General features: G+C 35.7%; 1 protein-coding gene across 23 annotated transcripts in view; it reads left to right on the top strand.

Moving 5' to 3' along the window:
- The window catches only part of LOC105472815 (mitochondrial ribosomal protein L39), a 262,274-nt gene that overhangs the window by 37,424 nt on the left and 211,109 nt on the right, over positions 1-13,741 (top strand). For 20 of the 23 annotated variants that reach the window (XR_011622721.1, XM_071095517.1, XM_011726366.3 and 17 more), the window contains exons 8-9: positions 805-958; positions 4,874-4,921. Coding sequence is in view for 22 of the 23 variants with exons in the window: in XM_071095517.1 (XP_070951618.1) it covers positions 805-958; positions 4,874-4,921 (202 nt within the window). In the remaining variant the exon portion in view is untranslated. The other 3 variants (XM_011726363.3, XM_011726361.3, XM_011726362.3) reach the window with 3 other exon arrangements.

The following is a 13,741-nucleotide window of genomic DNA, read 5'->3' as shown; positions in this document are numbered from 1 at the left end:
TTTTTTGCTTTGTTCATTGTTTTGATATGGTGGTAAATGGAAGCTTTAAATTACCTTCAGGAACACTTGTAGTTTCTATAATCCTCATTTTATTGTTTGCTATTTTTATTTAATTTTGAGTTGAAAACCACTGTTTAAGAATGTAATTTTTAGGAGTTAGTTTTGAAACTGGGCAAGATAGTCATTGTTACGAATTGAACATGTTAATTCATATGAATATTGACTGACTAGTAATTATATATGATACATGTTAAGCCAGAATGTGCTTTCTGACACATGGATAAGAAAGGTTCACTGCTTATGATGACATTCTCCCATGGAGAGCAAGTCCCAAGACAATGCATTCTGCAGAGATGACTTCATGACCTGGATCTGTTTTCTCAACCTCCTGTTTTTATGAATTGGACTTAACTTTTTTCCTCTAGAAACTGCCCTTTGTTTCTGAACACAATCTGTCCTACACGCTGAATTCTAAACTTTGTTATATGGGTTGTTTTAAGGTTGTAGATGATCGGTTTTAGGCAGTTGAATCAGCTTGATAGCATGATGTGTTGTGTGACTCTTAAAGACCTTAAAATTTATATCAATGCTAATTAAGAAAATGGTTCATTTGATTTAATTTTCAAAGTTTTAGCCTCTTTACTTGAGGTCATTATGTCAGGGGTCATCAGAAACTAAATTGAACCATATATAATGTTCTTGATTAGGGATGCTAGCAGCAAAGAGAATGAAGAGATTTCTTTTTCAAGCTCTTACAAATTATTTGATGTTGCAGTTTTGTTTGTTTATTTTTAAATCAATCAGAATAGGTGACTTCATTGATGTGAGTGAGGGCCCTCTTATTCCAAGAACAAGTATTTGTTTCCAGTATGAAGTGTCAGCAGTTCACAATCTTCAACCCACCCAGCCAAGTCTCATACGAAGATTCCAGGGTGTGTCTTTACCCATTCACTTAAGAGTAAGTAAAGCTTAAAGTTCCAGGCCTTCCAATTTGGGTATAGATATAATTCCGGACTTGATTTTATACCAGTTTGAAGACTATAAACTTCTAATTTTTCATAAGTTATATGACACTAATATTTTGTAAACTCAGGTTTATGATTAAAAACAAAGTTGCCCACGGTGTAAATATACAGTTACAAAAGAAACATTAGTTGAAAAGATTAAATCAAATTGATGTAGTATTTAAAATTTTCAAATTAGCATAGGTGAGGGTACATTGACAGAGCGGGTATTAGAGTGCATATTGGTAAGACCTTTCTGGAATGCCTTTTAAGCTTAAATTTGGCATGATCTTCCCACTAATTTTAATGATCCATTCATGACCCGAAGCCTGACCTTTTCCACATTGCTCCCACCCCTTGCTAATCTTTTTATTTAAATTTTTGATTTTGAGATAATTGCAGTTATAAGACATAGAGAGATCCCATGTATCTTTACTTGGTTTCCTCAATGGTAGCATCTTGCAGTACTAAAATACAGTATCACCACCAGGGTATGGACAGCGATACAATGAAGATACAGACCAATTCCTTCACCAAGCGGATCCCTCATGTTGGCCTTTTATAGACACACGCATTTACAGCCACTTCCCTCTGTTGCCCCCATTACCCTGCCTGCTTCCCCTTGCCAACTACTTATCTGTTTTCCTTTTCTATAATTTTGTTACTTCGAGAATATTACATGAATGGGATTGAACAGTATGTAATTTTTTGGGATTGGCACTTTTCACTCAGTATAATTATCTGGAGATTCATCCGAGTCATTGAGTATATCAGTAGTTCATTCATTCTTATTGCTAAGTAGTATTACTTGGTCTGGATATATCATGGTTTGTTTAACCATTCATCCATCAAAGGACATCTGAGTTCTTTTCAGTTTTTGGCTATTACAAATAAAGCTGCTGTGACATTGTGTGCAGGTTTTTGTGAATATTTCTCTGGGCTAAATATAGGAGTGCAGTTGCTGGGTTATGTGATAAGTGTATGTTTAGTTTTTTAAGAAACAACCAAATGTTCCAGAGTAACTGTACCATTTTACATTCCCACTGGCAATGTATGAGTGATCAGTTTTTCCACATCCTCACTAGCATTTGATGCTGTCAGTACTTTTTTTGTTTTAGTCATTCTGGTACATTTGTAGTGATATCTCATTGTAGTTTTAATTTGAATTTCTCTATTGACCAATGGTATTGATCATTCTTTTCATGTACTTATTTGCCATCTATATATCTTCATTGGTGCAATGTCTGTTTATGTCTTTTGCTAGTATTCTAATTAGATTGTTTTACTTTTTAACAGTTGAGTTTTGAGAGTTCTTTATGTGTTGTAGATATTAGTTTTTTGTTAGATATGTAGTTTTCAGATTTCTCTCTTTGTCTTTACCTTGTGTTTGTATATGTGGCTTGTTTTCTCATTCTCTGAGCAGCCTTTTGCAGAGAAGACGTTTTTAATTTTGATGAAACTAGTTTATCAAAATTTGATCAAATTTTTGTTTTTATGGATTATGTTTTTGGGGTTAATTCTGAGAACTCTTTGATTAGCCCTAGATCCCAAAGATTTTCTCCTTTTTTTTTTCTTCCTAAAGGTTTTAGAGTTTTACATTTATTTAAATCTGTGGTCCATTTTGAGTTACTTTGTCTATGAGTGTGAGATTTAGGTTTAGGTTTAGGCTTTTTTTTTTTTTTTTTTTTTTGGTGGGCTATAGATGTCAAATTGCTCCAGTACCATTCGTTGAAAAGGCCACTCTTCCTCCACTGAGTTACTTTTGCATCTTTCTTAAAAATTAGCTGAGCATATTTATGTAGGTCTATTTTGGGTCCTCTATTCTGTTCCATTGATCACGTATGTTTAGTTTTCTACCAGTACCACACAGTCTTGATTACTGTAGCTCTAAATAGGCTGTGAAATCAGGTAGAGTAATTCCTCCCTTGTTACTATTTTTTAATCAAAATTGTTTTAAGTCTTCTAGTTTATTTGAGTTTTAATGTTAGGATAATATTTTCAATCTCAACAGAGTCTTCCTGAGATCCTGATAAGAAGTCCATTAGAGCTGTATAGCAGTTTGGGGAGAATTGACATCTTTAATATGTTGAGGTTTCCAGTCTATGAACTTACTATATCTTCTTACTTATTTATATCTTCTTTCATTGCTCTCATTTTGTAAAATCTAGCACACCTCTCATGTACGTTTGACTTTGACTTTTCTCCACATACCTGCTTCTTTTCCTAGCCTTCCCAATTTCAGAAAATGGGATCATCCTTTAACTCAAGCTTGTCCAACTCACAGCCCGTGGGCTGCATGTGGCCCAGGATGGCTTTGAATGAGATGCAAATTTGTAAACTTTCTTAACTTTCTTAAAACCTTATGAGATTTTTTTGTGACTTTTCTTTTTTTTTGTTAGCTCATTAGCTGTCATTAGTATTAGCATATTTTATGTGTGGTCCAAGACAATTCTTCTTCCATTGTGGCCCAGGGAAGCCAAAAGATTGGATACCCCTGGTTTCCTTAGTTGTTTAAGGTAATCCTTGATTCTCTTTTTCCCTCGTAGCCATGCCCCAGCCCGTCTATCCGCAAGTCCTTTCAACTTTTAACTCTGAGACATATTCTGAATCTATGCACCTTTTAGCATCTCATCTACTACTACTTCCCTTATCCAAGTTCCTCTTTGTTTTCACTCACCTTCCTTGCTTTCACTCTTGCCCTCTACAGTGCATTTTCCACTTAGTAGCCAAAGTGATCTTTTTAATACACAATCTGTTGTGTACTTCCTCTGCCCCAAACTTTCCAATGGCTTCCCTTGAACAAATCCCAACTCTTTACCCTGTCTCACAAAGCCCTGCATTATCTGATCCCTGCTTGCTTCTCTGACTTTATCTAACACCACTCCTTTCCTCATTCACTTTATTCCAGCCACAGCTCAAGGTCTCTACACCAGCAGTTCATTCCGCCTGAGTCAGGCATGGTGTTCCCTTCAAACATACCAATCAGCTCTTTCCCTAGAAGGGTTTGTGTGTTGATATTTATTAATTTTACCTTTTATTACAGATTTTATGCAGTGTGAAATAGTCACTGGCCTGCCCATATGCCTTGGTATCACTTTCAGTTGACCTAATAAAATTGATGTGGTCATGATACACTTTGTACAGGTTTCCTTAATGCATTCTGATAATCCTCTGCTACAGGAGATTGTTAAGGACTAAGGAAATTGAGTTTAAATTTTACTATTGTCTTGGGAGGCCAAGGCAGGAGAATCGCTTGAACCCAGGAGGCGGAGGTTGCAGCGAGTGGAGATCGCACCACTGCACTCTAGCCTGGGCGACAGAGTGAGACTCCATTTCAAAAAAAAAAAAAAAATTTACTATTGTCTTTGTTAGTTTTTTTTATTCTTTAGGGTAACTTGATGAATTCTTTGGGTCTGCCATTTCAGTGTGAAGATGTCACAGTTGGTTTTTAATGACTATCTTATTATGATTTGAAGAATGACTTCTAGAATATTGAAACTGGCTATTTAAGGATTGAACCACAATCTATGGGAAAGTAGGGCAGATTTTTGCTTCCTATTAGAAGAAATGCTTTCTGTGATGGAAATGATTAAGAGGGGCAAAAGTGAAAGAAGGGCACGTTCAATCCTTAAGTGTTTTTTTCTTAAATGCTCACTGCAACCTCTGCCTCCTGGGTTTAAGCAATTGAAGAAAGCAAAAAACAAAGCAGCTATCCTATGTAGTACCTTTTTTTGCTACTTTTATAACCACTTATCTATACTAGTGCTGCCTAGCTTTTTATTTATTTTGTTCTAAAAGCTATATAGTCTGTCCCTTTTACTTTGACTTTACTACTTTATTTAGTTCATCGCAAATCTTTTCTTTTCAAGGCACATTTTACGATATGGGATAAGCTATTGGAAAGATCTCGGAAAATGGTAAGTGTTTTTGACAGCTAATGAGTACTCTTCTATAAAGAAATTCATCAAAATTAACCAATAACAACCAAAGGGGTGGGGGGAAATGAAAGAAACAAAGAGAAAGGAAAAAAGTAAGTTGTCTCAATAGTCAAAGCAGTGTTGTGATTGTTCACTAGTGTTTTGGTAAGGGTAAAGTTGTAACTTGGCAGTTCTCTTTTGATTTTGTTTGTTAATGTCATGAAAATGATATTGTAGAACTTGAAGAGAAATAATATTACTATGTAATAGTAATAGTTCTTAATAGTTGTAATGGTATCAGTTAGATCTTAGGATTTTTTTTTGTAAACTTAATGAATATTTAAAGGATTAAGATTTGTCAGTTATATTTTAAAGCTGTCTTTAGCCATTAACAGTAAATGTGCAAATGTCCTCATGTCCTGAAAAACCAGATTTGAATGTTTGTGTTTTTGTAGTTTATTCTTTGTCATTAGCATTTAGACTTCATGAGTAGGAATGATAGTATTTTTTTTTTTGAGACAGAGTCTTGTTCTGTCTCCCAGACTGGAGTGCAGTGGTGCGATCTCGGCTCACTGCAACCTCCACCCCCCGGGTTCAAGCGATTCTCGTGCCTCAGCCTCCCAAGTAGCTGGGACTACAGTGCCCACCACTACGTCCAGCTAATTTTTTTGTATTTTTAGTAGAGACAGGGTTTTACTGTGTTAGCCAGGATGGTCTCGATCTCCTGACCTCCTGATCCACCCGCCTTGGCCTCCCAAAGTACTGGGATTACAGGCATGAGCCACTGCGCCCGGCCTGAGTGATTGTATTTCTTGACCACAACTATCCCTGTTTCCTATTTCATAGGTTAAGTGTGCCTCTTTTACTTAGGTTATCTGATAGCTGTCCTGTGTAATCTGGCCTCATTAGGCCTTCCTCCTTATCCTGATTTCCCACAATGACACAAACACTCTGGTTAAGCTTGCAAGCACATTAAGCATCACACATTAAACTTATTTTCAAGTTTGCTTAGTTTTTCTTTCTGGACTCCATTTCCCATTCTCTTTCTGTCTATTTACCACACAGTCATTCTTCACTACCTCGCCCGAGTCATACCTCCTCCGTGGAACAGTCTCAGAGTAATCTCTAACAAATAATTACTCATTCATATAAGTTTGTGCTTGATTGTATACATCCACATACTGTTTTTTGATTGTTTTCTTTGCCCGTACAGTTATCTTCTACCAAGCCTTTCAGGATTTGTTTTATTTGTGTAAGCCCAAAGTTTGAACACAACATTAGCACATGAAGGGGTTACCCAAGAAATATTTATTGACAGTTTTTCATAATGATATATAAACCTAGTTTTATTAATGACTGTACAGATAGGAATTATTGTTTACGGACTTCATCATAATGTTCTTGGGTAAGGGGTATATAAATTTTTTTTCTAAGGAGAAGAAATTATCTTTGAATGGAGAGAGTAATTTTCTCTTTTTAGTTGGTCACAGTGATCGTTTTAGATTAAGAAACTAAAGAAGAAATGTTCAGCATGTTTACTTGGAGTTAAGTAAAATTAAAAACAATTTAAAAAAGAAACAAAAGAAATGAATATTAAATAAATAGTTTGGGAAACTAAAGAAGCAATAGTAACTGAACACTTTAAAAGGAATGAAAAATGTAGAAAAACAGTAGAGACAGTGTCTTACCTAGAATATCTAATGATGTTAGTCAATACATATTTTTTCAAACATTTATTCTAGTTTAGTTGCTTTTTTCTACTGTCCATTTTGCTTTTCTGAAGGGATTAGATTAAACGTGGTTCATTGATTCAACACAGACTTACGATAGTTTATTGTGTACCAGGTACTGTTATGGTCTGGTGGTACAAAAAAATGAATAAAATGTACTTGCTGCCTTAGGGAAGTAATGTTGATTGATAATTAGACTTATACGGAGACAGTTCAGGTGTACATGCGGGGCTCTGGCATAAAGAAGAGGACTCAGACCAAGCTGGGGAGTTGCTTAAGGAAGGCTTCCAGGAATTGGAGTCTCTTAAGCTGATCTTAAAGGGTGAATAAAAGTGGACCATGCAGATACTCTGTTGGAGAATGGGTTGGAGGTTATCTCAGAGGAAGTCACTTGCCTACATAGAGAACATGATGAATGTAAGATGAATTTGAATGTACAGGTCACATGTAGGGTAGGTAATCAGTCAGTCCGTAAACAGAATATGAGGGGCTTGTGTTCCATGTTGTGGAACTTGCATTCCTGACTTTCCTCCTCCACCTCACTGAGATAATAGAGAGTAACTGGAGAATTTTGAGTAGGGAAGTGACCTGTTGATCAGCTATTCTTGTTTAAAAGCTCATTGTAGGGGTATCATGGGATATAGCTATGACTTAAGCCAAGAGTTCTGTTAGGGGGATAGAAGAGAATGAGGCCCTAAAGTTCAGCCACTATAGGGAGAAGGACTGTGAGAGTTAACTTAGGCTGAATGAGTAGGACTGTTGATGGAATATGCAGGTAGGAAGAAGAGAGTGAATTCTTGAATGCTGTCCTTAGGTAGCCGGGTGGAGCCCTTTACCAAGATAGATGATGCAGGCAGGACAGGTTTTGGGGGTGTTGAATTCAGATTTAGCTGTGTCTGTTTGATGAGTCTGAGTGACACAGAATAGAAATAGGGACATAGAGATATCTATTTAGACTAAATCTGTAATATGCTTCATTCTAAATGGAATTATACTCCAAAAGAAAATAAACTGATTTAAAATAGCTTGTTACAGCACTTCAGGTGTTTTTTCTTACACTAATGATTTTGTTTTACAGCTGAAAAGTAAAATGGCAAACTTGAGAAGCCTAGGTATAATATGCCTTAGATTATATTTTTGAATGGAATTATTGTTCTTTACCTGATAATTTATATTGGTTACTTAGCCTTTAAATCTTTCTCCTTACCTAACTTTCTGTAATAATTACTATTGAAGGAGAAAGATAAAGGGTCATTATAAGAGGGCTATGAAATGATTTAAAATGGTGGGTGAAGAGGTAAAACTGAAAGTGTTTATTAGAAAAGTAAAGCTATTCATGTTTTCACAGGTAACTGAAGATCAAACTAAACCAACAGAGGAATGTACATCTACCTAATAACTTTCTAAAATTTAAATAAGTTTAATAAATTAAAATAAATGTTTTTAATATGTTTGTGTGTGCTTATACAGATTAACCCTTTCTCCCCAAAATTAATAGTGATCTTTACTTTTTCTTTTCTCTAAAGTATGAAACACTTCATGTTGCTCAAATGGAAACTGTACAAAAACAGGTTACTCCCTTCCTGCTCCGTGGATGCAACACTTTGGCATGTTTTCTCTTTTTTTTCCTGCAGATCTAGGCAGATACATACAAATATAAATGTAATTTCTAAAAAACATAAATAGGATCATACTATACTTGCTTGCATTTTTTGCCAAACAGTGGCACAGTAAACATCCTTGTGCAAAAATGGCAAATGTTTGTAGTAAATAACGTTAACTGAGTATTTATCATGTGCTGGGCCTTGTGCTAAGCTCATCACCTGAAACCTTTTGTGTAATCCCCACAGTGACCTGTTGAGAAGATATTTCTATTTTTTAAATGAGGAAACAGCATAGAGCTTGAAAGTGGTAAAGTGGGAATTTGAACGGAGACAGTTTCACTCACATGCTCTTATGTTCTACGTTGCCTTATGTATAAATAATTTTGTAGGAATAGCTTTCTGGCAGTGGAATTATTGACAGGCGCTACCAGATGCTGGCTTCCCAAAGGTTTTGCCGAATGTTACTCCCAGTAACGGTGTCTGAGAGTGCCTGTTTACCCACACCTTGAGTAAGCCTTGGTAATCAGTCTTACAAAAATATTTTGCCAAAAAGTTTCTGCTTCAGTGTCAGCAAGTTTTCTGTGTCTTGTGCACAGGCTTCCTCTGAAGGCTGTATTTTTTTTTTTTTTTTTTTCTGGGTGAGGTCAGTCCGTATCTTCCTGTTTCTTGATTAACTTTCTCATTTTGCTAGCATTTGTCTCTATGCTCCTTTCTAGGAAAAAATGTCTTAAGAGGTGAGCCATTGCATGTCCAAAGTGGGTTCTGCACTTGTATTTGATGAACTATTAAGCTAGATACAGAATTCTAGATTGAAAAGTAGTTTTCTCTTCGAACTTTGAAAGCAGCTCAGTTATTTTCTGGCATCTGATTTTGCTAATAAAAGGTCTGATGCCAGTCTGATTCTTGTTCCTTTTTATGTAACCTGTTCTCTGCATCCCCTTCCCTCAACACACTCTGGACACTTAGGATCTTTTTATTCTTGGTGGTGTAAAGTTCGACAATCCTGTACCCGTATCTAGGTCTTTAGTCAGTTATTCTGCTTGGTACGTAGGCGGTCCTTTTAATTTTTGACATCTCTCTTTTATGTTTTTTTACTTTTTTTGTTCTTTCTTTTCTCTGGAGGTTCTTTGTTTCTCTAATACCGTAATACCGTTCAGCTGTATTTGCATCTTCTATATTGGTCCTCTGTATTTTTTTCCCTTTCTCTATTACTTTTCCTGCATTTATATTTTACTTGTAATACATTATGTCAAGCATATTTTAATTTCTGAAAGCTGTCTTTTGCTTCTCTTTCATAGAATCCTTTTCAGGTTTTTGGATGTGATGTTTTTTCATGAAGCTCTCTGAAGATATCGATATAATTGGTATTCATTTGTTCATTCACTTTCTAGTCCCTGAATTATCTCTTTTCTCTGGTGACAGATTTTTTATCTTAGTCTTTCACTTACATGTTTCAGGCTTTTTTCAAATGTCTTATGTTTATTGGCTGTCAGTTTGTAGTTGAAAATGTGGATGTAGGGAGGTTGAGTGGCAGCTCTGTGGTTTGAGCAAGGTTTGGCTTCTTGTAGGCATCACTAAGGATGAGTAGGTGAATCTGGCTGGTAGCACAAGGGTTTGTAAAATGCTAGAATGAAGAGGTCTTGTCTTGGCTACTGATTTCTAAATTGACTCCTAGTTTTATGCAGACTGTTCTTTCACTGACTTTATAAAAGATCCCTTTGATATTTTACATGGGGCACTCCTTGGATTTAGGTCATTCTGTATTTGAAGATGGGGTAGTGTTCAACCAGTTCATATACAGGCCTTTAATTAATTCCTTTCTTTTTAATTAGTTAGGTTCAATTAATCCCTCTACTGTCTTCTATCATCTATGAACTTCTGCCGTCTCTGATCTAAGGCCCAGTTGGGCCGCCTGGCTGCCTCTGATGGAACTTCCTCCACCTGTTTTCTAGGTGGTGACGTTCTCTAGTGTTTTATTAGTTACTTAGCTTTTTGTCTTTTAGAATTTCGTTGACACCTCTTGTTTATTGATTTTTTTTCCCATTCTCTTTGTTGTTTGTGAATTTATATACTTCAACATTTTTTTCTCTTAAAAATTGTGAAATATTTGAGCATACAGAAGAGTACAGAGAATAATTTCACAAACTTGTTTGAGTGGGTGTTTTTCATGCTTTTTGGGCAACTAGCACTGTTTGAACACCTGCTTTTTGGCAACTTCCCACTCCATGGATCCTACCTTACCCAGTAGAAGAATGAAATTTAATTTCCTACCCTTCCTTACAGCTACGGCTGAGACAGGTAGCGTGGGCTCACCAATTAGACATACCTGTGTGAAATCTGGAAGCAAGTACTTTGCAGACAAGAGTAGTTGTTGAGAGGAGCAGTGATGTGGTTTTCAATGCAGCAGTGGCAGAGGTCCCATGTAATGGTGCAAGGTGTGGAGGCTGTGCTTAGCAGTTTTTCCCCCACAGCTGCTCCAGGGTATAAAAATCGGTGTTTTTTTGAGCCTCATAGTCCTGACCTCCAGGCCTGAGACTTGTGAGCCATTTTTTTTCTGTTTGTTTAAACTAGCAAGTGTAGATCCTGTTGTTTATAACCAAGAGTGTTGATATACAGCCACTATTTAATTGTAACCACTGTCAACCTTTTTCCTTATTTACTTCATATCGTTTTGTTTAAATAAAGGAAAAACTGCACATCCGTTGAAGATCTTGTTACGTCATTTCCTTACTCTCACAAAGAACCACTATCCTGTTTGTACCTGTCCTTACTCTTCATGATTTTATATTTTTTACTACAATCCATATTATTCTGTGTATTTTAAAACTAAACATAATTAGTTTCATAATATATATCCTTTTGCAATTTGCTTTTATTGCTCATCATTGTTTTTTATGTATAGCATGTTGATACATGTAAATAGTACATTCATTTCAACTGCTATATAGTATTTCATTATATGATTAATCCTATCATTAATTCATTTTCCTATTGATGACCACTGAGGATGTTATTGGCTTTTGAGTATTACAGTATTGCAGAAAATATCCTTGTGCATGTTTCTTTGTGTACACATTTGATAATATCTCCAGGGCCTGTACCACAGTGGACCATGCATCTTCAGCTTTACTAAATATTAACCGGCTGCCACAATAGTTATACCAGTTTACTCTCGATCAGCAGTATGAGCATTCCCATTTCTCCACTCCCTCATTAACATTTATTATATTCAGACATTCAGATATTTTGTTGGTCGAATATGCACGATCCTATCTCATTTAATTTGCTTAATACTGAGCATATAGTACCAATAAGCACGTCTTCATTTGTTTTTATGAATTACCAGTTTATAACCTTTGCCCCTTTTTTACAATTGGATTTTTGGGCATCTTATATTAATAGTGTGTGTGTGTGTGTGTGTATATTATATATATATATTTTTTTTTTTTTTTTTTTTCTTGAGAACAAGTCTCACTCTGTTGCCCAAGCTATAGTGCAGTGGCACGATCTTGGCTCTCTGCAGCCTCTGCCTACTGGATTCAAGCGATTCTCCTGCTTCAGCCTCCTGAGTAGCCAAGTAGCTGGGATTACAGGCAAGTGCCACCACACCCAGCTACTTTTTATATTTTTAGTAGAGATGGGGTTTCACCATGTTGCCAGGCTGGTCTCCAACTTCTGGCCCCTAGTGATCTACACTCCTTGGCCTCCCAAAGTGCTAGGATTATAAGTATAGGCCATTGCACCTGACTGGTTCTTTATATTTTTAGAAAGTTAAACCCTTGTGGGCCAGGTGCAAAAAAAGAAAGTTAAACCCTTGTCACTACAAATATTTCTCTTGTCTGGCTTACCTTTTAATTTTGTTTCTGTTGTCTTTAGTTTTAAGGTAGGCAATTCATCTTTTCCTCTATGATTTATATTTATGAAATTTAAAAAAGCCTTCCCTAAGTTGATGTTATAAAGCAGCCTACTGCATTGTTTATTTTAAAGTCTTGATTTTCACATTTAATTGTATAATTTATTTGAAGTTTACTTTATGCATATAGAGTGAGGAAAGGGACCTAATTTTGAATCACCCTCTCCTTCACAAGGATAGGCAGTTCTTCTGGACCATTTATTTCCTCTCTACTCTTTTTCTTTTTCTTTTTTTTTTTTTTTTTGAGATGGAGTTTTACTCTTGTTGCCCAGGCTGGAGTGCAATGGCGTGATCTCAGCTCACTGCAGCCTCTGCTTCCTGGGTTCAAGTGATTGTCCTGCCTCAGCCTCCTGAGTGGCTGGGATTACAGGTGTCTGCCCCCACGACCAACTAATTTTTGTATTTTTAGTAGAGATGGGGTTTCACCATGTTGGCCAGGCTGGTCTCAAACTCCTGACCTCAGGTGATCCGCCCACCTCATTCTCCCGAAGTGCTGGGATTACAGGTGTGAGCCACTGTGCCCAGCCTATTTCCTCTCTACTCTTAATGATTGTGCCATGCTGTCATATAAAAGGTTCCTTTCAGTGCCTGGGTCTGCTTCATTGGTCCATTTATCTGTCCATGTACCACTGTAACACCGTTTTAACAACTATAGCTTTATAACAAGTTTTGATTTCTCTTATGGTGAGTTCTCCTTTCCTATTCTTTTTCAAAATTTTCATGTTTATTGTAGGGTCAGCTTGTTAACTTCTTAGTTGTCTTAAAATCTGTTTTGTCTGATAATGACATTCCTATGTCGGGTTTCCTTTTAATGGTATATATTTTTCCATTCCTTTCAACTTTTTCATGTCATTATTTTTTAGATTTTCTCTTAAGAGCATATAGAAATCTTTTTTTTTTTTCCTTTCTTAAACCCATTCTCCTAAAATGATTGTGGATTTGGCGGTTTCTCTTTATGGTTAAATCAGCATTTGCTTATTTTATTTTAAGATGATTTTGTTAGCACTTTGTGTTCTGGTTTGGGATTTTTAAACGTGGTGATAAATTGCTTCTTTTTATCATTTAAATAATGATCCTCTCTATCTCAGTAATAATGATTTTTTCCTTTAATCTAGTTTTCTTAATCTGTTTTTTTAAAAAAATCATGTTCTATTGTTAATACTAGTTTTTTTTTTTTAGTATTTACCTGGTATATTCTTACTTTCATCATTTTTATGTTGTTAGGTTTTAAGTCTGTCTTGTAAATAGCATAAAACTATTATTTCCTTTTAAATCTAGTCTTTGAATTACTGTCTTTTAGTAGATAAATTTTAATTTGTATTCACTTTACTGTGATTATCATTTCTTTGCATTATTTTTTCTCCTTTCCTGTCATAAGTTGGATTGATCCAGTTTTCCTTATTTTCCCTTTCTTTTTACTTTGTTTTAGAAGTTAGTGTTTCATTCATAAGTGTACCGTTATTTAATCTATTCCCTATTTATGGTTGATTTTTAATTTTTGTTACTGTACTAATACTTCTGTTAGTAGCCTTGTACATATATAATTCCACATGTGTGCTAGTAGCTCTGTAAA

The sequence above is a fragment of the Macaca nemestrina genome, chromosome 4 (genome assembly GCF_043159975.1).
Source record: "Macaca nemestrina isolate mMacNem1 chromosome 4, mMacNem.hap1, whole genome shotgun sequence".
NCBI lineage: Eukaryota > Metazoa > Chordata > Mammalia > Primates > Cercopithecidae > Macaca > Macaca nemestrina.
This window is presented reverse-complemented; position numbering and strand designations above follow the sequence as displayed.